At 46.1% G+C, this 25,860-nt stretch overlaps 1 protein-coding gene across 2 annotated transcripts in view; it reads left to right on the top strand.

The window, feature by feature from the left end:
• The window catches only part of DPYSL2 (dihydropyrimidinase like 2), a 51,697-nt gene extending 26,210 nt beyond the window's left edge, over positions 1–25,487 (top strand). For both annotated transcript variants that reach the window (XM_086477177.1, XM_086477178.1), the window contains exons 4-14: positions 7,708–7,872; positions 8,996–9,057; positions 10,219–10,299; positions 11,204–11,272; positions 15,573–15,693; positions 19,034–19,190; positions 19,346–19,487; positions 19,709–19,879; positions 22,689–22,868; positions 24,305–24,470; positions 25,127–25,487. In XM_086477177.1, the coding sequence (XP_086333303.1) occupies positions 7,708–7,872; positions 8,996–9,057; positions 10,219–10,299; positions 11,204–11,272; positions 15,573–15,693; positions 19,034–19,190; positions 19,346–19,487; positions 19,709–19,879; positions 22,689–22,868; positions 24,305–24,470; positions 25,127–25,218 (1,406 nt within the window). In that variant the 3' untranslated portion in view covers positions 25,219–25,487. The remainder of the gene's footprint in view (positions 1–7,707; positions 7,873–8,995; positions 9,058–10,218; positions 10,300–11,203; positions 11,273–15,572; positions 15,694–19,033; positions 19,191–19,345; positions 19,488–19,708; positions 19,880–22,688; positions 22,869–24,304; positions 24,471–25,126) is intronic.
• The last annotated feature ends 373 nt before the right edge of the window (positions 25,488–25,860 follow it).

The raw sequence follows: 25,860 nt of genomic DNA, 5'->3' as shown, positions 1-25,860 counted from the left end.
AACTGGCTTACAGCACTTGATCTTTTGTCCTCTTGTTTTTGATCAAACTTTCGCCCCTTGGATGTGTTGTTACAGTTGTGTTTTGCCTTGACTTGAAATCCATGGCTACGAACAGGTTTTCTCCATCCCATTCCCTCAAGGTTTACAGGCCAATTTATATGGAGGTCTTTGAAGTCCTGTGTATTTTTTTTTTTTCCATGTGCTTCAAGTGTGGAGTACGCTTAAAAGAAAGAATAAATCTTGGAATCACTTAAATAGCTCTTTTGAACTTGGCTTCCCACCTCCTCTTTCACAGTGACCTCCTGAGATACAAGCATAGCTTGGGTGTACAATGAACCTGTATTGTAAAAAAAAAAAAAAAAAATTAAAAAAAATAAAAAAAAGAGCCCTTTTTTGATCTGGTCTAAATATGTAGTCATTGCAGCTGTTGGAGAGGGTTATTAATTACTGTTTGGACATACAGACCCTTATTCTTTACATTTGTGTCCAGCTGGCATTAAATTATTAATCATATTTTGGATCTAATCAACTAAAAAGACAAGTGAAATATCTGCATGACATCAATGAGGGAATAACAGAACATTGCAGTCTGAAAATGTAATCAGTGTAGCGTGGATATGTCTAATTCTTCTGAGCCTGGTCCAGTTTTCTGATTCTCTCCATGGAGTCTAATAAACTGGATCTAAACTGACAGAAAACAACATATAATGTCATTTAGCCTGCCTTTTCTTCTGTTAGTTTGGCAGACACATAGAAGCGAGCAGTCCTTGTGTAGTGGTATTAGCACAGTAAATGCTATTCTGTGCAGAGTGTTGTTATTCTGCAGAATAATCTCTTTATTTCAGTGTCTTTTCTTGGAGGGAAAAAACCCAACAACAATAAAATAATGTGGGAATAAATCCCCAGAAATATGTAAAGCTGAAATCTGGCTGCTGGATCCAGGATGTTAAGGAATTTGACTTTTCATTACCTTCAAGTATATTGGCTTAGGTACATCAGATATGTGAAAGAATAACGTTAAAAGCAATCTTGGCACTTTCCTTTCTTGTCCTAGATCGAAAACCTGACCCAGAGTGTGGTTTAGAGGAAGAACTGGGCATGAAATCAGAATATAGATGTGAGGCTCTTCTAGGTTACTTGATTTGGGATTTTTGAGCTCAGAAGAAATGCTGAGGTCTCTTTCTAGCCTAAATTGGTGCAGAACCGGTGAGCTGGCGGTTGTGTTTCAGTATTTCATGCAGAAGTCTTGTTGCTGGGGGGCTTCACTTTTGAGCAGCTTTGTTACTGGACAAGGCAGCTTTTGGTAGCTCAATTTCTTGACACGTAAAAGGGTCGTAGTGAGGTATAACCAAGACTAGAAGGGATTGTGGTACTCTACTAGTTGAGAGTTTGAAGTCTGGATGAAATAAGGTCTGTGATTACGGGATAATCTTCTGTGAAGCTTCTTGGATCAGTCTGACTTTCGGTTCACGTACATTGATTTTATTCTACTCTTTTTCATAGCATCGCTCCCAGTTCACACCAGTGCCAGGAGAATACTACTGCAGCCATAGACTAGCAGCAACTCCAGACTTCTAAGTAGGGGGCTGTGCAATTACCAGGGCTGAATTTAATTACAACCTCTCAATAAAATGGCTTGTGACAGAATGTACAACTCAATAAATTCACCAGATTTCATCACATGCAGTTGCTGTGAAGATTAAGTAGTATTAAAAAGGCAGATGTGTTTATAGTGATCAAGCTGCTATTTAAAGTTTTGGGTAGGGGAAATCTGCCTGCTATCAGTTAAGATTAAATGTTAAGGATTTTCACCTTATAAACTCCTCTTAAACAATAGGCACATTTAATGCTAGTAGGAGCAGGAAATAATGTGTAAAACTGCAGTTTATAATAGCAACTGGAACCCTGCATACATGGTTTTATTACATACACAATTTTTGTAACATCTGACCCTAATTGACGTTTATATTGTCTGTATCAAATAGTTTTTCTCTTTCCTGGTAGTGGTGTTCATTAGCTGAAGACCGAGAAAAATTTCATGCATGCTTTAGATGACATGTAATTAAACCAGCTGAAAAAAAAAAAAAAAACCTTTACAGGGGAAAGCTGGAACCAAGGGCTATTAATGGAAACTCCAGGAAGGGTTTTTTAGCAAGCCAAGGCCTGCTGAAATGAGGCAGGATAAAAGAAAGAAAAAAATTGAACATGCCACAATACCAGGAAGCTATAAAACCCATTAATCCCCACCCATGAGCATCCAAATAGTAAAGTTTTGTTTTCAAGGCAAGGCTAATAGCTGAATTCAGCCCTGCTACTGAAGCAGTAATTTCTCTTGAGCTCGGAGAGGGTTCAGAAATACCAAGGCATGGCTCTTAAACTGCCTTTCTTTTTCTGAGAGCTTCAAAGTGCCAGAGAGAGATTATATGGGATTTTTTACGGCTTCAGTCTCAAAGCATCCTGCAGGCTGTTGGTTAAACTCCCCAATCTTCTGTGTGTGATCCCTCGTGCCCATGCAGAATAGCCGCCTCCGTTCTCGAACTGGGCACTTGTTCAGGGCCTGAGCGAGAGCCACAGATATCCCCCAGCTGCAGAAAAGCTCTTAAGGACCAGAAAGCCGCAGTGTATCCGCGCCGGTCCAAGGTGGCCAAGATGTGATGCAAGGTTGTAGGAAGCCGCTGTTTAAAGCTGAGACCGGCACCATTTTAAGTGTGCTGTGCAGCTAGCGGGTTGGAGTGGTTTTAAAGTAAGGGAGAAGAGGTAATGGCATGAAGAACAAAGATATGTTTAAAGCCAGCCCTTCGCACGTGCACTGACCAGTGGTGGTAGTGAATGCTAGTGCTTTATAAAGCGATGCTGTCATGTCTCCTACCCAACGTAGGTTTTTCATGCTTGTATTAAAACATTTTATTTTCCCCACACTTGGAAAGTTCCCTTTAAATCAATTCCTCTAAGTTTTTTGCCTTCCCCTTCCATTTAACACCTGAGTGCCTGATGCGCTGGTGGCTGTTGTCTCTCTTCCCCCCCCCCCAGCATTTAACCATTTTGGCTTATTGGATGCATATCCTTTCAGTGTGGCTGAATGCCAGCGCTGGTATACAGAAGCCACAGAGATAAGCTAACAGTGGTTAGTGTTGGCGTCTCACTTCAGCTTATTGTCTGCCTTTAATCTTGAGCCGATTAATCCGTCCAAAGAGGAGCGAAGGATCATGAGTGAGACAGGCAGAAAAGCAGCCATGGATGATGAGTGGGTGGGAGCTGAAATACTTGGAAGTAAGAGCAGATGCACCTTGTAAGCAATGTGAAACTGTGTGTAATGACAGGAGAGCAAACCCAGGCACTTCGAAGAGGTAATTATGCCTCTTGGTGATTGTGGCTGGAACAATCGTGGCATGTGGGTATGCAGGTGCTCACATCCCAGTGCCTTGCAGAGGGATGTGAATGCTTGGTTGGCCTGGGAAAAAGATAAACAGACTCTCCAGTAATTTTGGAATCTCGTCAATATTTTACCAAGGGAAAAATGAGATGATTTGTAAAATACAAAATCCTTTTTTTTATTTAATTTTTTTTTTTTTAAAAGCAGTTACTTTGCTGATGTAAATGGCCTTGCTTGCTTCTAAGCCATACGCTGTTGCATTTTGGATTCTGCATCTCGGGAGGTTAAAAGATGAATCTACAGAATGTTTTCTGCTCATAGCTGAGAAACCACTGTAATCCTAATCTTGGCTTTGCCATGTAACTTGCAGAGAGTGTATGTTAAATAAAGAGAAACATTAGGATTAGGACTGAAATTCAGTCTGATTCAAGGAGCTGCTACAAGGACCACAAGCTTTTTAATTCCTCCTTTGAAGATTTTGGTACTGATGAAGTGATACTTAAATGATCTTTTCCTTTTCTCTTCTTTTTTTTTTTCCTTAGTTTTGTTTCTGTTTTTGGAGCAAGCTTTGAGCTTAAATTGAGCTGGCAACTTCCTTTTCAGACCTCAGCAGCTGACATCATTTGTACAGCAATAATCAACAACAGGAAGAAAACATCTGGGCTTGGAAGCATAAAGAGATCAAGGCTGTAGTGGTCTAGAGAGTAAGGGGTGACAAGAGTCTGTGTTGCAAGAGTTTGTCTTGAGTGTGTCCTGCAGACAGGAGGCCACTAGCGGCTGCAGGAGTGGAACATTCTTGCTTTCTGAGATGAAGGGACGGAAGATGGGGCAGTAAGCTGTTGGGTTCCCTAGGGAGAAGTGGTTCAGTGAGGTCAGGACAACGCACTGCTTTTCGCATGGGAAGCCCCCAGGGTAATCTCCACAGCTGGGTTTGCTGTGTGCTCCGGTGGGTCAGAAGCCCTTGTGTCCGTGTCCTGTGGCAGATCATACCCAAGGGTCATCTCGGGAACCTAGGGCTGTGGGAATGCAGCGGATGGAGCTTTCATCAGCTGCTTTGTACTGCTCTGAAGTGCAGGGACCCTAAAGAAAAAGCTTTTTGTTTTACTCTGAGCTCTTGAGCTGTGCCGAAGGGCTGGAAGGAGAACTTCCTCTGAGCTGCATGTGGGCTATTCCTATCCATACCAATAGGTAGGAGTAGTTGCAATGCTCAATTCTTTTAACAGCAGGTGAAGAGTCCATCTTGACTCTTCTCCTTTATAGCTCATTCTTACTTATGTGGGCTCCCCAAAACCCCAGCCCTAGCACGCAGGGATGTAGGCCATGATCTTGCAATGTAGTTGACCCCTTCCATTGTAACAAGGGATGGTGAAATTGAGGACACATTTACAGTTGTTTCTGAATTACCTGTAGACTAGCACTTAGTCACATCCACCTTTTTTATGTCTTATGTGCAGCATCTGCTGCTTCTGCTCCTGCAGCTGTGGCAACACAGCATCCTTCCTCCTCCAGAGTGTGTCAGGTATAACCGGTGAGCAGCTGCAGCTGCCCTTCAGCACTTGGACCCCCATTCAGGGATGTCCCTGTCGCTATGACTGTCCCATGGTGTGGTCTATCACAGTGCTCCTTCCCTGAGTCTCTTTGGACCAGTTAAATTACAGGCTTTTGAAGGCTGTTGGCTTACCTTGCACATTCAGGCCGCCTTCTTGCTGACTTCTTCCGTGTGAATATAACGAAGTGGTTGATCAGTAATATTTGCCTGGCAGAAAGCTGCTATGGAAACAAACTGTGTTCTGTTTTGATGGGGATGATGGGTGATTTGGCTATCGGTGAGCTCAAGGGAGCTGCTATGAGATGTGTCGGCACAGATATTCCTAATCCCCAGAGCTGACTTTCATGCACATATGCACCACTACCTCCATCCCTTATCCTTATTGTAACCAGCTGTGGTTTGACTTTGTCGAAGATTTGATAGAGCTCCCTTACCCCCTCTCCCACTCCCTCCACAAACTCCCATTAGTCATACTTGGGCAGCGCATGAAATAAGATGGTGATAAAGCTCTGATCCTAGACACCAGAGTCATTCCTAGGGGCTCCGTGCTGGGCTGTGAAGACTCCACTGTGTTAACCCCTTGGTGCCTCCAGGCAGAGTTTCCTAATGCCCGTAAGCCGTGCATCATCTTGGGGTTGATAGAGCTCTTAGGGCACCTTTCGTCTCAAGTAGAGATGGATTTATTACTCTGATGTGCTAGAGATGAAATGGGCTTTTTTTGGCTTTTTAATTAGGCGGGGGGCTAAGGAAGACAGCTCTTGTGTTAAGGCACTGGCCGTTTGTGAAGACCTGGGTTTTCTCTGTATCCCATTGGTAACGCAGAGAGAATGTTGTTTTTCTCCTTGTTGTTCATACTACTTAAGCTAAAGATTAACTTTGGCAGAGTGACAAGAGGCTATGTGCTGGCCAAGAAACAATTCAGCCTGGAAGTTAGTGGAAGTTTTCTGACCACTGGGGAGGAGGAGATCATGGAACAGAAATTGGAAGATTTTTTTAAAAAACAGGACAGTTTATCGTCTGGTTAAATTTGGGTTGCTTTTCCCAAGGGTGATGAAAAGCACATCCTTGGTCTGATGCCAGTCACCAGGCGAATTTCAGAACTTTCACTTATAGCGTAGATTTCACTGATGAGCAAGACACTGCTATGAGTGAACAAAGGCCACTAGCCACTCCTGAGCCGCTGCTGGTCCAAGCTGCAGCTGTACTGCCGATGGATCAGCAAAGAACTGTACATCACATCCTGCCCTTTGCAGGCTAGTGTGATGCTTCGAGGGGCAAACACGAGCCCTTTGGAAAAGCACAGGTATTTTAACTGCTGTTTTGCTCCCTGCTACGTAGCCACTTTTGCAAAAGGGAGCGAGGGTGGGCAGAGCTTTGTGGGAAGGATGTTTTGGGTAATCCTCTCTGCTTTCTACAGTGTTTGCATGTCTCAGACGGTGGAGATGTCATTACCAACTTGGGTGGCTGAGGCTCGTGGGTCGTTCAGGAGAGCTATACTGCTTTTGCGGCGGGTCGAGAGCTCCTGGTGTAAATCCAGCTCTTAAGGCAGTGCAAAACCAGTAAATCTAGGCTGATGTGTCTGCGTGGGGGCGAAGCAAAGCTTTGTACTTCACTGAGAGTGAGTAGGGCCCAAGGACTTTGTCTCTTATCCCAGTTGTGATTTAGAGCTAACTGCTGAGCTGATGGCAGCCCAGATACTCGCCAGTAAAGTTAAAAATAAACTGCTTGAATGTCTCTGCTGATAATTGAAGCAACTTTTTAATTTTTTTGTATGTGATTTGATATAAAATCAAGCCAGGGCACTCTCGTCCTCCCCAACAATGCCTGACCAGTTTGTGACCCCTGAAGTCCCACAGGCTTTTCCTACTCTTTCAGCAGCAGTTCAGTTTCTGAGATGCTGGCTTGCTTCTTCTATTTCATTCTGTCTAGTGAAGATCTTGGAGATCCCATGTGTTCGAATAAAAATTTGAGTGCTCTTCGTGTTACTGGGAGGAACACAAAACCTTCAGGTCCAAATGTCTCTTGTTACCCTTTGAGGCTGTTCTACATCTGGAGCACTGGTGGAGTATCCTGTAGCTGCCTACGAACCCAGTTGCTGCTGGACCTAATGTGTTAGGCTGGAACAAGAATCAGATTGAGCAGATGCCAGAGGCAGTCAGGACCATCTTGTTGTCAGGAGGTGTCTCTGCAGCCGCGACAGACTGTTGGTCCTGCGTCTTCCTCACTCGTACGCCGTCTCTGGAAGGTGCTCTTGGGTGGGAGGTGTAGCACAAGGCAGCTCTTATCCATGCGTGGAGTCCTTGGTTGTGGCTGCGTACGTGCCAGCAGTAATACATCTACACTCTGGACACCTTTTCTAGCACGTCCAGAGGCACCGAGAAAGGCACTGCTTGATTGTGAGGTGCTGAGTACTGCAAGCTGCTGACTGATGCTCACAGGGAAGCTTGTCTGTGTCGTTGTTTATTTGTCACCGAACAGGGGAGTGGTGTTTACAGAGCGCTCTGCAGTGGATTGTGTTTGCTGCCCTAGGAGTTCCATTTGCTCCATTCACAAACAATTGCAGTAAACAGGCTGTAGTAGTGGAACTATTTCCTTCAGCTTCTGCTCCGTAGTCCCCTTCCTGACTGCATTGTCAGATGTGGGGCTTTAGAAACCAGGTCTTTCGAACTCAGGTATTTTAAGGGGAAAGGGATGCTGCAGCCTCTGCAAAGCATGCTTTCTGTCTTGGACATCTAGGAAAGCTACTGCGCCAGCCATTTACCATTGCTTTGGTTGTCTTTCCCAGTTGATCATGTGGTTCCTGAGCCAGGGACCAGTTTGCTGACAGCATTTGACCAGTGGCGAGAATGGGCAGACAGCAAATCCTGCTGCGACTACTCTCTGCACGTGGATATCACCGAGTGGCATAAAGGTGTCCAGGAGGAGATGGAAGCTCTGGTTAAAGATCATGGTGAGTTCAGTTACTGAAAGTTCAGGGAAGCCTTTCCCCTCCTTATTTCTTAGGACTGGCTCTTGTGAAATATTTGACTGTTACATCCCAGTAAAGCTCTTCTGGGCCCTGACATTAACTTGGCCCATTCGTGAAGGTTGGGACAGTCACTGTGGTAGAGGGCTCAGGGGGATGGTACCCACTGCTGTCACTGCAGCATGTTAGGTGGGTGAGCACTGATTTTGCAGAGATGAATCTCTTGCTGCTGCCATGCAGAGGAGCCCCTTTGTTCAGTGGGGGCCCTTTGATTTTCGTTAGTGCAGGTAGGTGATAGCTTCAGCCATTAAACTGTTGTAAACCAAGGAAGAACCAGGCCCAGAAGGAACACTCCAGCACTGGTTGCTAAAAGTGGAGAAGAGCTGAATAAAATGACCTCATAGGTTTTTCCCCTCTTTAATTTCCTTGACGTTTCATCCTTAGGCTAGAGTAATTTTCCATCCTGTTTCTGGTTTAAAAAAACAACCTTTTACATCCTAATGAGCGCTTTCCCACACGCGCTGGGTAAGAGTTTTTACTGATTCAGAAGGCAGGAGAGGGAAAGCCGAATTAGGAGCCCTCCCCGTGTCTTGGTCAGTACAAACACGGTGGGCGAGGGCATGCTTACAGACACAGATTTCCCATCGCTCTCACAGGAGGGAGCTGGGGGATCAGACAGCCAGGCCCAGTCTCTGCTTTTGTCTGCGATGCATTTTGCTTATATATTTTACTCAACCTCCTACGGTGCTGAATCCACAGAAGTATTTTTATTTCCATGTTAAGTGGAAGCCTAGGGGTTTAGCTGTCCCCACGGCTGGAGTGCAGGCTCATCCGTTCTCATCAGTTGTGTTAACAAACGCCACATGGCTGAGGCGATCCTGGCTTTGCGCCGTGATCTGTGGGGAGTCCGTGTGTCCGTGTGCACGCACATGTGTGTGCACATTTCACAGCAGATTAAAGTGATTTATTTGTCTGCCCATCATTACTGTTTGCTGGAGGGCTGATGGAGGGGGACGTCTTCTCTCTCTGAGAAACGGCGTGTTTCGTAGCTTTATCTGTGCCTGCAGTTTGAATGTCAGAGATAATTCCTTTGCTCTCTTTCTCCCAGGTGTGAACTCCTTCTTGGTTTACATGGCTTTCAAAGATCGCTTTCAGCTAACTGATTCTCAGGTAGGAGGGCTTAATGTTCACATGCTTCTGTCACTGCAAGCTGTGCATTAGTCACATGTAAGGGTTTAAATTCAATACGCTGGGATCTGACATTCTCTTCTGGTTTCAGTCTTTGCATGCGTAACAGCACCTAAGGTTTGCAACAGCACCCAGAGCTCTGGTTTGAAGATTATTTTTAAATAAAAAAACCCCAACCAACAACAAACCCTGGAAGGCTTGGCTGGGGAAAGCGATGGCAAACCCCTCGTTTTGAGAGATCTGAGGTTTTATTCCAGCTCCTTTGGTGTGGAAGCAGTGGCAGTTTTATAAATTGCTGCTTTATGCCTAGGCGCAGGGCAGGGCAGTGAGCTCTCTGGCATAGCTGCTCTTTCTGCTCGTAAGCTGAAACTGATCCTGGCCCAGAAGTGGGTTTCTGGCTTTAGCCTTAGAATCGCTGGGACCTTAAAAAGGAATTGGCCTCCTGTTTGCTCTTCTGGTGTGTACGTTTGGGTACATGTAATTGTTGAGATGGGCAGTTTGTATTTCTAAACGTGGTGGGAGGAGAGGAATGCCTGGGAGTCCTTTGGAACAGTGTAGGAGGCAGTGGTGTATGACAGTTATCTCTAATGACTCTGGTAAGCATTTTAATGAGTGGCCATTGACGGAGCCAGCGTCAGTTGTGGGTTACTCACCCTGAGCCCTCTCAAACTGGCTGCTGGAGTGGGAAGTCACACTGCTCCTGTCCCAGGCAGCGAGACGGGTGGGTGCAGGTTCTCCGTGCAAATGAAATGTGAGGGGCTTTGTTCATGCTAGACACCCGTAAATGAAGGCATGAAACAGGTGCAACTCTGTGAGCTCTTTAAAGTCACACCAGATGTAGGCCTGTGCAGTTGCTGTTTCTTCCTCTGGTGTGGTAAATAGACCAAACCTGGCTTTTGGATAGTGCTGCTTTGCCATATCAGTAGCATCTGACTCTACAGATTGGGAAATGCAGTTATAGGCAGGAAAATGGGTCATATCTATCCAGCAAACCACCTCTTATATTTCTTAATGCTTCTCTTTCTCTTCTTCATTCTGCAAAATCCTGTGTGCTGAAGGAAATCTGGAGCGTATACTTTGTAATCGGTGTGTACCTGAGTGTGCACTCAGGGTATATTGTAATGTGTGTTTTCTGTCTTCCAGATATACGAGGTCCTGAGTGTAATCCGGGATATTGGCGCGACAGCTCAAGTGCATGCTGAGAATGGTGACATCATTGCTGAGGTATGTTATGTTTATTCTGTGGATTATTAACTTCAAAATGCTGGGTGGGATTTAAGCTCTTAATTCCTTCTTTGTGAACAGAAAATCACCAAGACTTTTAAACGCATGGCATAGCTGTATCAAGGATGCAAGCAGAGCTGTACATCAAATCTTATCCCCTTCATCACAACTGATAAAGCAGGTTTTCCTGGCAGCTTGCAGTTCGTGGTGAATATCAGCCATCTCTGCCTTTCTCCCCATAAGTGAAAGGCTGTGTCTGGCTGTGACTATCACTGCATGCAACAAAGTGTTCTGTGGTAACTAAGACCAGGGTGAGTGGGAAGGGAAATAGCTTCATACAGTACCCAGGATGCTGATGTTTGGTATCTCTTCATCCTGTAAACAGCAACAAGGAAGAAAAGTTAATAGTGTATTTGGATTTAATCTGATCTCCAGCTCATTTTTATGACTTGAGCATGCAAAACTTGGTGTTGCAGAGGATTTCTGCTTTGTCTGACTGGGGAAGAGCCCACCTGAGCCTTTGAGCCCAGTTGTCTGCGGTTCCAGGATGATTTTTTCCATGAGATGCCGTTTTACCACATCTTAGAGATTATTTTATATAGACGCAAATGAGTAGTGAAAGTTGAGGGGCTATGAACCCTGTGTGAAGCAAATCAACATAAAAGGTTTCCCTGACCTCCTGTGAACAAATCAGCAAGAGTTTTGTGAGCTCTGGTTATTCTCAATGAGGGAAGTTGGACAGGACTCTGGTTGTAAGGCCCTTGTGTAAAGCCCCATGTGATTATTAGCTAGCACAGATGCCTAGGATCTCACTTGTACCTCTTTAAACAGCTGTGATTGCTGCAAGAAAAAAACGTGTGTGGCTTTAAATCTTTTTCCTGCTCTTTTTTTCTCTCTGCCTTAGGAGCAGCAAAGGATCCTGGAACTGGGGATCACAGGCCCTGAAGGGCATGTCTTGAGCAGACCTGAAGAGGTGAGGACTTTACTGCCTGTGCATTTGCTCCCCCAATTTATAACATTTCTGCATTGCCATCAGGTACTTCATAGTGGGATGAATGTGGCTGGAAACACAATTTCATCCTGGCTGTAAACATTATTACTGCGTGGGGTAAGGGAAGAGGCTAACTAGGGGCTAACTAGTGACTAGTCCCTTCTAGAGACTAACTGCTATGGGTACATGTGAGGAATTGAGGAGCTGCCTCAGCTTCTGTACTGGAGACGGGGTCATCTCCAGGGAGTAATTAGTTTCTGCTCACACATCAGGTGTCTAAAGTGAGGTGAGATGTGTTTGAACCGCAGAGCCCATGATAAGCACTCAAGACACAAAGAACTGTTGCTACTTAGCACGTCTTCTGTTCAGCCCTTTGACAGCCCAGACTGGGATCCTACATTAGGAGGCGTAGAAAGTGTTGAACCTGACGCACAGGTAGAGCACAGTCCACCTGAATCACCAATTCCTTGATTCAGCTGCGGCACAGGAACACTTTTAAGATGGAGTCTCTGAAGAGTTACGTGTTCCGATTGATGTTGTTGGTCTTTATGGAGCTAGACCCTGAAGTTCTTGTAGTTTCCCATTGCTTTCAGTAGAGTTTTGCGTGAGTAAAGACCTCAGAATTTTGGTTTATGTAGGAGGGATTCTGCCACTGACTTTTCTAGATCCCATCTCTTGGACTTCTCTCTTCGTCCTTCATCATACCAGAGAGGGGAGCTAATTCTCAAATCTTAGCCTAGCACTTTAATATAGTTAACCTCCATACTTCCCCATTGATTTCTCTAGGGTCAAGCACCCCAATCCCCCTCTCTCCCTCTAAACCTTTAAAATAAATCTCAAAAGTGAGAATGACCCTTAAAACTTTGCTTTTCAGGTTGGTTCCCCTTGCGTTCTTCATTTCCAGTCTTTCAGTATCTCTGAGCTAGACATCTCGCCATGGCATTCTGGGTCTGTGAAGTCCATCTGTTATGTACAAGCAGTTCTTTTTGTTCCTCTAAGCTATTGGGGCTTTGCTGACTGCCAGATGTGGCAGCTGGAAGCTGGGTGTGTGAGATCATCCACACGTGCCCCTCATGCTCCCTCTCTGTTTCCTCCCCTTGGTTCAGACAAGCAGCATCCAGATAGATTTCAGTAGGAATATAAATCATTCAGTTGCTTCATGCAGAAGGGGAAAAAAAATCCTCGACTTGGGCAGTATGTGAATCCTCACAGAATTTGTGTTTGGCTCTGGGAGCTGAGATTTTTTGCTTCCTGAAGGTTGTGAGCAAACACTTGCACTGAGCTTTCCATCCACCCACCCCTGCATTTTATTTTATTTTTTTTTACATATTTTTTGGCTTGCATCAGGAGAGCGGGAACAGATGCTGACATGAGACTTGAGGCTCATCTGTGGAGTACCCCTAAACTTTTGTTGACTTCAAAGGAAGGCTGCTCCTTACCTTAAAGGATCCGGCCATCAAACTAACCAAGTCTTGTCTGGCTACTTCAGAGCTCATCCTTAGTGGAGCAGGAGCTTTAAAGTGTGAACTGTGTGGTTCCCTGGCTTGGGTGGTTTGTTACATCTGTGCAGAAATGTGTTCTTTCTCGGTATAGTGAGGAAGGCTCCCTGAGGACGTGTGATGCCTCAAATGAGGATCAGTAAAGCCTCTTCCCGGTGTCACTGGGCAGCCTCTGCACAGCTGAACTCAGCTGTGATGTCTGCCCAGAGTGGAAGCATTTGATCCAAAATTCTCCTCCTTGAAAGTCATAGGAAACAGAGCAGGAAACTATGTCATCTGGTTCCCTCCCCTCCTTTTCTCCAACGAGGGAGTAACTTTGTGTTTTTAAAAACATACAACTTCCTTTAAGCTGGCTGATGATAAAGGCCAGATTCTGAGGGTGGCAGCAGATCCGTAGTTCCTGTTGACTTCAGCAGGAGTGGATGTGTCTCCGTGTCCCTCTGGGGTGCTGTTAACACTAGAACTGGCTTTTCACGCTGTCCCTTACGGAGTGTAAAACCTGTCCAAAGGACTGTGTGATGGTTGTCATCTTACTGAAGAGCTGCTTAATTCAGACCTCCATCTGCAGCAAACTAGCAGGAGTTGCTGAACAAGTCTAAAATGTTTATTGAATCAAAACTCCCACTCAAGTCAATGAGGCTTACGTCAGGGTGAAGCATTCAGAGTCTGGCCATGTGCGTTTGTGTCTTACTCGGAGCGTACACATCTTCTGAATTCCCAGGTTGAGCAGAAGGCATGAATTAAGGCTTAAGTTTCACTGCTGACTCATAGGTTTAGCTTGCTCACCTCAGTAACCTGGGTTGAGCCAAGGTGACGGTATTTAGCACGTTGTTCCAGCTAGCAAAGGGATCCTTAGTTAGGACACCACCATCCCAAGTCAGCATCACCCATCGCTTTCTGGAAAACTCTCCCCCTCATAGTTCAGATCATTCTGTGATGACTTTTCGGAGCGATCCATCATTTTTTGTTTTCATTTTAGCCACAAAAACGCTGAAAGCACAAGCAGTCCAAGTGCTTCAGGAAATGTCTGTCTTTTTTTCCAAGAGAACTGCTGTGCTAGGGCTTCTAATGCATCCTGGTAATTGCAAACATTCCCCTTTGGACTAGTCGTTGGGTTATTGTTATGTGCCTGTCACCATAGCATCTGGGCACAAGGCATGAATTCAGAAGCCTTGTTCTCTTCTGCACAGAAAATATTCTCTTCCTGCTTAGCAGTTGCTCAGATGCCTTTTGGTTGAAAGTCCAGGGATGCGTGGTGTTTTATCCCTGCTTTGCAAGTGGGGAAACTAAGGCACAGCATGGAAACAGGACCTGCAGCGACAGAGCTGTGCACAGGCCTGCTTTAAATGGGCAGTTTGCAAAGTGATGCCATTGCCTGGAAGCATTGGCCTGTCTGAGTTCTCTCCTTGTCCCTCAGGAGGCACAAATCTGCTTTTCTTGGCTCTCCCTTTCAGCCTCCGTCTTCCCTGCAAGTGCTGCTGGCTGTGGCATACTCGAGTCAAACGTCCTGGAATAAACACCCTTCCTTGCAGCCTTTTCCATTTGCGCAGGGCAGCTGGGCCAGAAAACGTCCCCTTCTGTCCGTCACCCTGCCTGGAGAGGGTTAGTCACAAGCCCTGGCTTGGTGACAGGTTAGGGCTTTAACCGTTTTGGCACTAGAGACCAACCTCCTGGGTCTGGGGGGCTGGTTTTCTTTTAAAAACTCCCAGCTGTTGTCACGTTGTTTTTCTTGCACAGTCCAGCCGCAAACAGAGCAGTGTTACAAGGGGTGGCTTCGGCAGTGTGAGCAGAGCATTAGTCTGGCAAATACAGGGTTTCCTAAGCTGATGGGTCCCTAATCCCAGGCACTTCTTTTGGTGGACCAAGCACAGTGCTAGGAGCCAGCAGTCAACGTGTTCTGATTCTGGGACTGATGATTTATGGCACTTGGCTTGCGATGAGGCACTATAGAGCTGGTTTTCACAAGTGCTGTGTGTGTACCAATCCCCCTGGAGTCCACAGGAGGTGCTGGTAGCCTCTTGCATTTGGGAATCAGGTGGCTGAATGCTCTGGCTTGTTTCCTCTGCTGTTGGCTTGAAAAATGTCTGTGGTATTGCAGGCTCCGTTCTCCATGGCAGTAGGTACCATGAGCATTTCTGTGCTGTTAAATCTGTCATCTGGCCTGCTTTGATTAGGAGATGTGATCCGTAATAGTCTGCAGAGTGATGATGTTCGTTCTGAGGGTGTAGTTACAAAGTGACCCTCCGTCTTGCTGAGGTTATCTCTCTACACATGCAAGAAAAAGTAGTTGATTTATGGGGTGGTTCACACTCTTGTCAGATCCCAAGCCAGATACTGTAGCGGAGGGTACAATTTAGGAGGCTTGTTTGCAAACGTGGCTTACCAGAGTATGTGGCTAAAGCATCTCTCTTCTGCGTGGGCTGGAACATGAATAGTTCTGTTGAGTCAACATTTAGTTGCTTATTTTTGTCTAGGTTGTAGAAGGGATTTAATCATTCTGACCTTGAGCACCTGGAGTGTTATTTAGGACTTAGTTTGCTTGAAGAGAAACTTGGAAGCAGCCTGGGAGGAAAGGTGGTAATGAGAGAGGACCACAGCTTGATGTCATTTTAATTATCATGATTACACTGTACATTCTTCTGGCTCAGAACTGGGGAGATGGAGAGTCCCTCATCTTGGCTCTGTACACCCTGTATTCCCGTGAAAGCCGAGCCTGTGACCCTTTGAATGGGATATACTGACACGTGGGATGTTACTGACTTGCTGCTGACTTTGTTTCTCAGGTGGAGGCAGAGGCTGTGAACCGGGCAATAACCATCGCCAACCAAACCAACTGCCCCCTTTACATCACCAAGGTGATGAGCAAAAGTGCCGCTGATGTCATTGCTCAAGCCAGGAAAAAGGGTAAGTTATTTCCCTTGGATGGAAGCGCCCTATTAGCTCATGCAGTTCAACGTCTTGCCAACATAAGCTTCATCCCTACAGGAAAGGTTTCTTTTTCCAGTGTTATCGTCCAGGCTCTTTTTTAAAAGGTCCCAAGCAACTGCTTCTGTCTCATCTCCCACAGACAAGTATTCAGTGGTCGTATCAGTGCCAGGAGCTGTTTCTTCTGTTCAGCCTAGAGCCTCTCTCTTCACGCTCATCCTACCACATTGAGCCGTGCGCCTTCATGTTATCGCAGAGAAATTCCACGCTGTCTCCATTTAGTGAATCCCCCTGGAGACTGCAAGCTGTGTCCTCCTTCCAGCTGCTCTGGTCTTTCCTTGGTGCTTTCCACTGTCCCCTCAGCTCCTTGCTTGTGAAACAGATACTCCTTATGTGCTGTGACTCAGCCTGCATCTGAACAGGAGTGGGGATCACTAGTCTGGATTAGGCTGGGAATTGCAATCACCTCTGATAACTCTGCCTGAGGATGCTGCAAGAAGCAAGACTCAGACCTGCTGTGGATGCTTCTGCCGTGTCTCTTCTCTCTACCCGAGGTCTGTGAGGGAGCCTGCTGCCTTGTCCCCAGGGAGCAAGGGTTACAAAGCATAGTCAGTGCCTGTCTCCCTGCTTTATTCTCTGACTAAACCCTTCATTTCTATTTAAAGCGGCTCTGGGTGGGTGAGTAAGGAGGAGGGATGATCTTCCCCCTTCTTTCCTCAGAAGGGTTGGATTTAATTTTATGCAGTCTAAATAAGCCTGAATGGATATACAAATGACATCACTTTCCATCTGGGTGTTTGGTGTGAGAAGAGCTAATTTCTTACCGCAGCAAACAGATTTGTGTTTGTGTATTGGCTCAGAAGTACTTTGGTCCCATGATTCCTGTTAAATGAGTGCAGAGTTGGTGAGGAGGACTGATTTCCCAGGCATCTCTTTCTGTTCGTGGTGTGGAAGCAGCTCAAGCTGTTTGGGATAAACCTTCCTCTCCTAGCCCCATTAGTGGAGATCATGCTGAAATGAGAGGATGTGTTGACATGGCAAAGTGGCTGCATGTTGCATTACCCCAGAAAACAACTTGATGCCGTTGTGCAGCTCAATCCTATAAGCCAGGGAAGCATCCCTTCCTATTTCTAGGTAAAGTACTGGAGACATATGCACCACAGAGATGGAGCATCAACAAAAACACCTTCTTGCTATGTTCACTGTCCTCCGAGACCACTAGCTGGCAAGTAGAGAGGAGCATTGGGGTGAGGGACTATACACTTATATTGCAGAAGCCATAAAACACAACGTGACTTGGGTGGGTGTTACCCTGCGTATGAAAGGTGCTGGGATTGTCCCAGCTGAATGATCCACAGAACTCGCTTTATTTAGCCTCCTGAGAGAACTAGCATACGCAGTTTTCATTCAGATTGCGTTTTCTCCTTATATGGAGAGTTTGGGGTGTAAGTGGCACACCATTCTCTGTTCCTTTATTTAAATAATTCAGTGTAAATGCTGTGCAGTTACCCAACTGGGTAACCCAGGAGGGCCACACACACTAGTCTTGCCCTCCCAAGCAACAGAGGAAACATAACTGAAGACTGTCCAAGGCGAAAACAAAACAGAATTGACTTGCTAAATGGAAAAGAACGAATGTTATTTAAAGCCAGATGTTCCCAGTGGCATTTGTATGGGGGAGACTCCCTGCAGACTCTGTCGTTGGCAGATCTGGGAGCTCAAAACATCGCTCCCTGCAGAACAAGCCTCCCAATGTATTGGCCCACAACAGGCTTCCCATTAATAGCCAGCGTGTGTTTTGCCTTGTTCTGATTTCGTAACCTTATTTGTGGCAAGTGATGTCAGGCAGCCTCTTCCTCGGCTGGTGGATCCCCTCTGACAAAGGCTGTTCCTACACCTCCTGTTCCAGTGTGGTCCTGGAAGCAGCATGAAGCCGGTTAATGCGTCGTTCTGCCTCAGCTAACGCGCTCTTTCCCGGCTAGCTCGAGAGCCTGTAGACAGAACAGTAGCTCAGACAATATGGTGAAAGAAAGATCATATTTTCTTTACTCTGTGTGGTGAGGTGTGCAAGACCCTGCTGACCAATTCTGGCGTTGCCTTTGCCAGTCTTTTCTGATTGAAGTATTTAGGGTTAGTGTTTTAACTACCCACGCCTTTTGCAGGCAGATGCAAATCCATGAAGTGTCTGGGCTCGGAAGCCAGATGGATAGGCACTTAACAGACCTGCAGGAAGGTTGCATTTGGTGAGCAGATCTGTGGGGCTGACAGCTTGCACTGCTTTTGAAGTTGCAGCATCTTGCATCTGCTTGGTGTGCAGATGTTGCTGGTGCATTCCAGCTTGCAGAGTATCCTGGCCTTAAGGATTTGCTGTTCCTTCATGTGGTTCCAAAAATGTTAATGAAGGGGAAGGATGCACTGGTGGTTAGCACACTGGACAGAGTCAGAAGATCCAATTTCACTTCCTAGTTCTGCCACAGATTTACCGTGTATCCTTGGGGGAATCACTTTGTTTCCCTGAGCTGCATTTGCGAACCAGAAACACCAATACTTCCTCTGCGATGGGCTTTCTCTGTAGGCAGGAAACTTTCCTGAGAGGAGTTTTCTCTTGCCTGATCTTTGCATAGAGCCTGCTCCAAAACCCAGCCTTGTTACATCTTTAATACCTACGCATTTATAAAAACATTGCAGGTGCTATTTTTTAATTCGTTTTCCTCCACATCCTTTCTACATCAGACTGGATCTCCTCAAGCTCTTCCAGTTCCCCTCAGCCTATTTCATAAGGTTCTTGGCCCAGGATACAATACAGTGAATCTTTACAGTAACCCTTTCAGGCACAATTTATCAGTGCCAACCTCAGCAATTGTGTAGAGGCATTGTGCACATTTTGCTGCTCCAAGCTCTTATCAGGAGCAATATCTTTATTTTTAGTTAACACTCAGGTATTTAGTTGTTTGAATACTTAGTCCAAGGGACTGGTTTTTGGAAAATGCTCAGTGTTCCTTTAGAAACCTCAAGAAAGGCAGGTAAAATTGTTTGCTTGTGAAAACATGCCCCATGTAACATAACAGTTTCTGAGGAGCGTTGAACAGGCCAGGAGTTTAGTGATGTCTGAGCATCTGGTTAGGCAGGCCAGTGAATTCAGTCCGATGTTGTGTCTCTGTGATCACACTCTTAAGGGGAAGTACTAAGAAAGCCTGCAGTGTGTGATGCTGGCATAATTTACCCAACTTGTCCTTTTTCAGAAGGATGCTTTGTGCCAGGAAGGAGATGCATATTGCTTGGTGCTCACAGTGGATTTGTCTGTGTTCCTGTCCTGTAGGCACTGTGGTGTATGGAGAGCCCATCACAGCCAGCTTGGGTACGGATGGATCTCATTACTGGAGCAAGAACTGGGCTAAGGCAGCAGCTTTTGTTACTTCCCCACCACTGAGTCCTGACCCAACCACTCCTGATTTTCTCAACTCACTACTGTCCTGGTGAGTAGAGCTTTTGTGTTCATACGACATGTGCTTCATCATGAGACAAGTTGGTGATAAAAATAATACCTGTTGTTGCCAGCAAGCAAAAGGCTGTTTTAGGAGTAAACCTGTGACAATAAAATATCTTAAGTACCTGTCATTGTCTTTTCCAGTGGAGACCTCCAGGTTACTGGCAGTGCCCACTGCACCTTCAACACCGCTCAGAAAGCTGTTGGGAAGGACAACTTTACCCTGATCCCTGAAGGAACCAATGGGACTGAAGAGAGGATGTCCATCATCTGGGATAAGGCAGTGGTATGTCACATGTGTCATAGGCTTAGCCTGCAACTAGACATTCAGAGCTGAAAGAGCTGCAGCAGCGTGTTATTATCTCCTCCCAGACGCTTGTTATGGTCTTTATGCTTGAGGTTTTTGCCCCTAGAGAGATCATTTGGGATCTGCTGTGCTGTCAGCTGATTGCTTTTTGGAGCAGGCCCCACCTGGCTAATGCAGTGACTCCTTTTGTCTTTCCCCAGGTGACCGGCAAGATGGATGAGAACCAGTTTGTTGCTGTGACCAGCACAAATGCAGCTAAAATCTTTAACCTGTACCCGCGGAAGGGCCGTATTGCAGTGGGCTCAGATGCTGATCTGGTTATCTGGGATCCTGACAGTGTCAAGACAATCTCTGCCAAGACTCATAACATAGTAAGGGTATTTTCTACGATGTGAGCTCTGCTGCTTGCTTCCTCCTCTCTTCCTTCAATGCCAGACTGTGCTGCCAACAACTGGAGCTCATGACAACTCAGGGCTTTGTTTTCTCGATGCCCCAAGCCCTCTGTGGTCTTACACCCAGTACAGCTCCGCTGTGTGAGCAGAAGGGAAGACGATCGAGTCCAAATCTGAAATCACATGAATACCCAGAGATTCCCCTCGGAGCAAAGAGGTTGTCTGCTCTTTCTGAGTCTTGAATGCTTGGATCTGAGCACACAGAAAGCTCTTTAAATCTTCTAAAATATCAAAAGGCCTCTTATCGCCATGTGTCATTTAGGACCTTCTGACTCGCTAGCAGTGGGAATGTGAACTGCCCCTTTTCTAGTTGGGGTCAGTGAAGCTTGTCAGCTCGTGGACACCTTCACTGGAGATCCGATCCAGATCAATGAGTCTGGATTTACACCACGTACTGATCCGGCACGTATGTCTGGAGTCAAACATGGTTTTACTGGTGATCATCCCAGTGTTAGTTGGCACGGGGACGCACAAGGCAGTGCCCAGACTAACCAGACCTTTCCCTTGTTTCCTCTGCAGCTTTGTGGTGGCACTGTTAGAGGCCCTGTTTGCTTGTGGCCCACAGCTGTGTCCCATGTCTTATACCTGGCTCCTACAGTGAAAAAGCTGTCCCACCCTGTGGGAAACTAAAGAATGGTCCCAGTGCAAAGGGCTGGTTGGAGTCTCCCTGTGACATTCGAGCACAGTCTCAGAGAAAGCAACCACTGTTTGCATTTGTTGACAACTTGTTTCACTGCTGGCGATGAACCTATGGAATGTTTCCCTGGAAAAAAACTCCTTGTTCTTTTTTCCGTGAATGCTTTCATTCACTGGAGCTGAAGGAGCAAAATTTTCTTCCACACTTGGATCCTTGGGCACATTCACAAAGAAACTTTTTTTAAAGGTTTGGTTCACTTCCCTGTGACTTAACTCTGTGTCAGAATTGGCCACAGACGGCCTGGATTCATCCTGCCTGTGGTTAGATGTCTAACAAGAGGCATCCAGACTCAGGAGTCTGGTCACTTCAGTCACCTTAGAGGTGCTTCCAGACTCATCACACCTCCAGTCTGGAGAGGAAGGACTTAGAGGAAAGACCCCAGGGATGTACTGCTCTTAGGTGCCAAATTAGTGGTCTGAACCTGGGCTCGTGCTTATGAATGGCTGAGGGAGCTGCAAGTAGCTTGCTGGCTGGAGTACTTGAAAGTCCTTGCCGTTTAATGGCTGTTGTCTTTAGGAATTGCACTCTATACATTTCCTAACACAACATTCAGAGACTTTACCTTTTGTGAAAATGCTCCAGTACGATCAGGACTGACTCCATGATTTTGCTGTGGATCTGGGCTAGACGGAAGGAGAACCGGATCCACCGTGGAGCGACCATTCAGACATACTTTATACGCTAAGGACTGCAGATCCCCTTGAAACTCTTGCACCGTGTAAGAGGCCTCAGCGGTCAGATGCCAAATGCTGCATCTTTAAGTTGTGCCAAGGCTAAGGAGGCTCTCGTTTTCAAGTAGTTGGTTTAGAGCTTGAAGGGCTGTCTGAGGAACAGCAGCTTTTTTTCTTAACACGTCCAGCTCTAACCTCTTCCCCTGTCATTGTGCCGTGTGTTATACCTGGCAGGACACCTGTTGGGGTGTTTTTTCAGAGTCTCACCCTTCAGAGTGCCTTGTGTTAGAGGAGAAATTGGTATGAGTGATGCCTTTAGAGTTAAGGCATCCTGGTTTGTTCAAGTATAAAACAAAAGCCCCTTTGAAAGTCGGGCAGAGCGGTTGCTGCGACACAGGGAGACGTAGTGATTATGTGGCATCAGATGATTGTTACTTTTTTAAACGCTAGAGCAACATACGGATATTTTCCAAGAATTCACGCTGCTCTTGCCACTGTCTGGCAAGGAAACATTAGGAGCTAGAGAGGGAGATAGTGTTGTTCTTGGAAACAGTCTACTTCATAAGCTTCTAACCGAGCCTCCTCCTTTGCCACCACAACTGTTTTTCAGAGTAGACCCGGTTCAGTGTCAGTTTAACCACCATTCTAGCTAATTGTAAATCTGCAGTCAGCCTACCCATACTTATAACACACTTCAAGAGCAACCTCCGTTATTAACTCAGAAAAAAGACCTGAGTATGTCTCAGAGATGGTCACTAGAGTTAACAGTCCCGAAATAACGCGGTTGTAGTGATCTCACTCAAGGTGCTTCATGGGTGGGACGTTTACCAGTGATTCCTTTAAAACTTGTCTTTTTTCCGTGGTGTAATGTTTCCAATCCTGTTAATTGAGGATGTGCAATCCCATTAGAGTAAAACAAGATTGTCCTGGTCCCTGACCCATCAACCAAAACACTGGATTGAAATACCGCTTGTCAAAATTACCATCGTTTTTAGTATGAAACTCAGATGAAACTTTGTTTGGCTCCTAAATCGCCCACAATTCCAAAGAGATAGGTGCTTATATGGATTTTGGCAGGAGTGATATTGTGATATTCTCATTTGAAAATATCTTTCCTCTTTATGAATCGAGTTGCAATGGAAATTTTGCATGAGTAAATCCTTAATAAATTCAGACTGATAATAAAGACCAGCCTTTCTATTACACGCAGCGTATACAACTCGGGTAAATGCTGTTGAGTTTGCTTCCATCTGTCCTTAAAATTTTGGCAATTAGCATGACTGGTGAATGCTAATTAACGCGCAGCCGGCTTTGCTGGGATGAACAGGTTTGCCTCATGTTGTCTTTTTGTTTGTTCTAGTCTCTGGAGTACAATATCTTTGAAGGCATGGAGTGCCGTGGGTCTCCCCTGGTGGTTATCAGCCAAGGGAAGATCGTGCTGGAGGATGGGAATCTCCATGTCACCGAGGGATCTGGTCGGTATATCCCCAGGAAACCGTTCCCTGACTTCGTTTACAAGCGCATCAAAGCAAGGAGCAGGGTGAGTATAAATGGTTGGACGCGCGTTTGTTCTTTCACCGCAACTCCGGAGTGAAGTGGGTGGAAAACAGATGCTGTCCCCTGGCTCGCAGATACACGCTTCTGCGACAGAAAATGTTCTCTGGGTAGGAGCCATATTTATCTCATTCTTCTTTCATTTTTGCTATTCACTTGAGTCACTACAGGAATATGCTTTGGCTTTTCTGCCAATTTAATTTTTCTGCTCTTTAATTCTTCTTTGTCGTGGGACACTTGGAGTGTGTGTCCAGGAACTGTACAGTCTGGATACGAGTCAGTCTGCAGATAACCCAGCAGGCTTCTGCTGTCACAGAAGTACCAAAATAAATTATTTATAATATTTATACATCAAAGCTTTCAGCGAGAATTTAGAATTCTGATTTATTGTTATAGATACGTTATGCTACTTTCCCTTCTGTCATATATGATCAGATGCTCTTGTCTGGTGACTGGTGAGTCACAGGCACAGCCTACTGACTGTTTAAAAGTGAGAAATTTCTATTTTTAAGAGGCTAAAATTGTAGGAAAAGTGTTTTTGTAAAATACACCCATTCAAAACAGAAACCGCCTTTTGATATGCCTTTAGTTGGTAAAAACTGACAGAGAAGATGACACTGAGCTTGGCTGCAACTTAGTTGCTGAGAATTTAAGAAGTTTATTTCTTGATGAAGTCAGATTTCAGAGGAGAAAAGCATTTTGAGGTTGGAAGTGTTGCCCTCTCCTGGACAAAACCAGAGCTGTGTTAGTTCTGCTGACCATCGGTAATTGTCCTGTTCCTTGCAAATGGTCTTTCCTTAATTGTTCTTTTGAAGAAATTGCAAGTTATCAAAATTACAACCTCAAATAATTGAGCACCGCGGAGAACAGATCCATGGTTTCTGCTGTCTCCCACAGAAGTACGTGTGTGACCTATAAATCCAATTGGGCAGCATCTCAACTGGAATAATTGCATTTAACCCAGTCTAAAGCTGCCTAGCTGGCCATGTGAGGCTGGCCTGGCTCCTCTTTTTGCAGACCTGCCTCTGTTTCAGCATTGTTTTGATTTTTGGGGATGGGTGATAAATTTCATTTAAGAGTTGTCAGGAGCCTCTAATACAACGACAGGTAGGTTGAGATGATTAAACGACAGAACTTGTGGTGCAGGGGACAGACTGGCTGTCTTCTGTAGGCTGCTCACACCAGCTAGCAACGAGCTGGAGCCACAGCAGTCCGGAGCACGTTTCATTTTATCCACGCTGCTTCAGACACCAGCTTCCACCCGAGGATCAGTACGGAGGAGATGACGTAGGCTTTCAAATCCTCTTATCAGAGACAAATCTGGAAATGTGTGTCGTTGGCTTAGCAACTTCTGGCCAGCTGTTTAGTTCTGTTTTGAAGGCTGTGTTGACCCTGACGGCTGCCGGCTTCTGTGTTTTGCAGCTGGCCGAGCTGCGGGGTGTGCCTCGAGGCCTCTACGACGGACCCGTCTGCGAAGTGTCGGTGACACCGAAGACCGTCACACCGGCGTCTTCAGCTAAGACGTCCCCTGCCAAACAGCAGGCCCCACCCGTGAGGAACCTGCACCAGTCTGGATTCAGCTTGTCTGGTACATGCTTTTATGGGGCTAAATGGCTGCGAAACCACGGCTTGTTCATACTCCCTTAGTCTGAATTAATTCTACTGAAACAGGAAGGTAATGAGAGACACGGAGATGTGTTCTTAGCTTGGAGGTTATCCCTTTAGAAAGGAAGAAGAGCAGTATAGGAGCTGTCACAAAGTCCTCCTTCTTTCCATGCCGTGGCACGAATGCTGAGTTACCCCCTTGTGTTCTGGGCTCGGTCCTCAGCCGGGCGTCTGAAGCGGGCAGATGGCACCAACTTCAGCAGAGCTTTGCAAGCTGGGACCAGCTGTGGCTCTGGTATGTGGCAGATTTGATTTCTCAGCGTGCTGTTTCAGTGCTGGGATAAAGAGGAATAAAAAGGCTCGCTACGGGAAGACCGTTCGGCCAAATCTTACCGGTGCAGGGCTGGGTGGCTCAGGCGTTGGCTGCGGAGATGTTAGTGCAGAACAGGTTTCAGCAGAATTAAGGCGCCGGAGGCCAGTGAGGGCTTTTCCTCCAAAGATGATGTGTTTTGGTGCACACTTGGAGCCCGGCCTAAGAGGACTCGATGGGTTTCAACGCAGCCGCGCTCTCCCTTGTCCTCGCTCACCTCAACCTCTCGCTGCACCAGGGGGACCTGACGTTGCTTCTCTCTCCCGCAGGGGCACAGATCGACGACAACATCCCACGCCGCACGACTCAGCGCATCGTGGCACCGCCCGGCGGACGTGCCAACATCACCAGCTTGGGCTAAGGACCGACCCCTTCTGTGCCCGCCTAGCGGACCGGGGGACGGGGGCACCTGGAGACCCTTTTTGATTCTTTTAGAGCCTGTGACAGTTACTGCGGGCAACCAGTGAGGGGGGGGCTGAAGTAAGGCGCCTCTTTCAGTCCCCTCAGATTCCCTCCTCATCTTCACCAACCCCTCTCACTTCCCCCCCTCAGCCCCTGCACATTTAAAGAAATAAACCCTGTTTTGACACCTCTGACATGCAAAAGTAAATGTAAAGAGGATGTTTGAGATATGTGGCCTCTGTCCCATTCAGCATCTTTCTTTTAATAAAGGAAGGATAAAGTGAATTTCCCGGGAGCTGCCTTTAAGACACACACAAAAAAAGGAATAAATAAATAATAAATGTAAAAAATAGCTTTTTTTTTTTTTTTTTTTTTTTAAAATGTCAAGCAGAAGAGTAGTTCAAGGGTTTTAAACTGGATATTCTGTAGGGTTCTGTGTTCCAGCAGAATAGCTAGGCAAGCACGGAGGGACACGAATCCCAGCCTGTCTGTAACCATTCCCCACCACCGCCTTTGAGGTCACTGAATAGCTGTCTGCTGCCAAGAGAGACAAAACAGGACCCAGCCCTAGGAATTGACAAAGCGCATCGCACCCAGCCAT

The sequence above is a fragment of the Leptosomus discolor genome, chromosome 23 (assembly GCF_034619465.1).
Source record: "Leptosomus discolor isolate bLepDis1 chromosome 23, bLepDis1.hap2, whole genome shotgun sequence".
Lineage (NCBI taxonomy): Eukaryota > Metazoa > Chordata > Aves > Leptosomiformes > Leptosomidae > Leptosomus > Leptosomus discolor.
The sequence above is the reverse complement of the archived record's forward strand: the minus strand, read 5'-3'. Positions and strand labels throughout refer to the sequence as shown.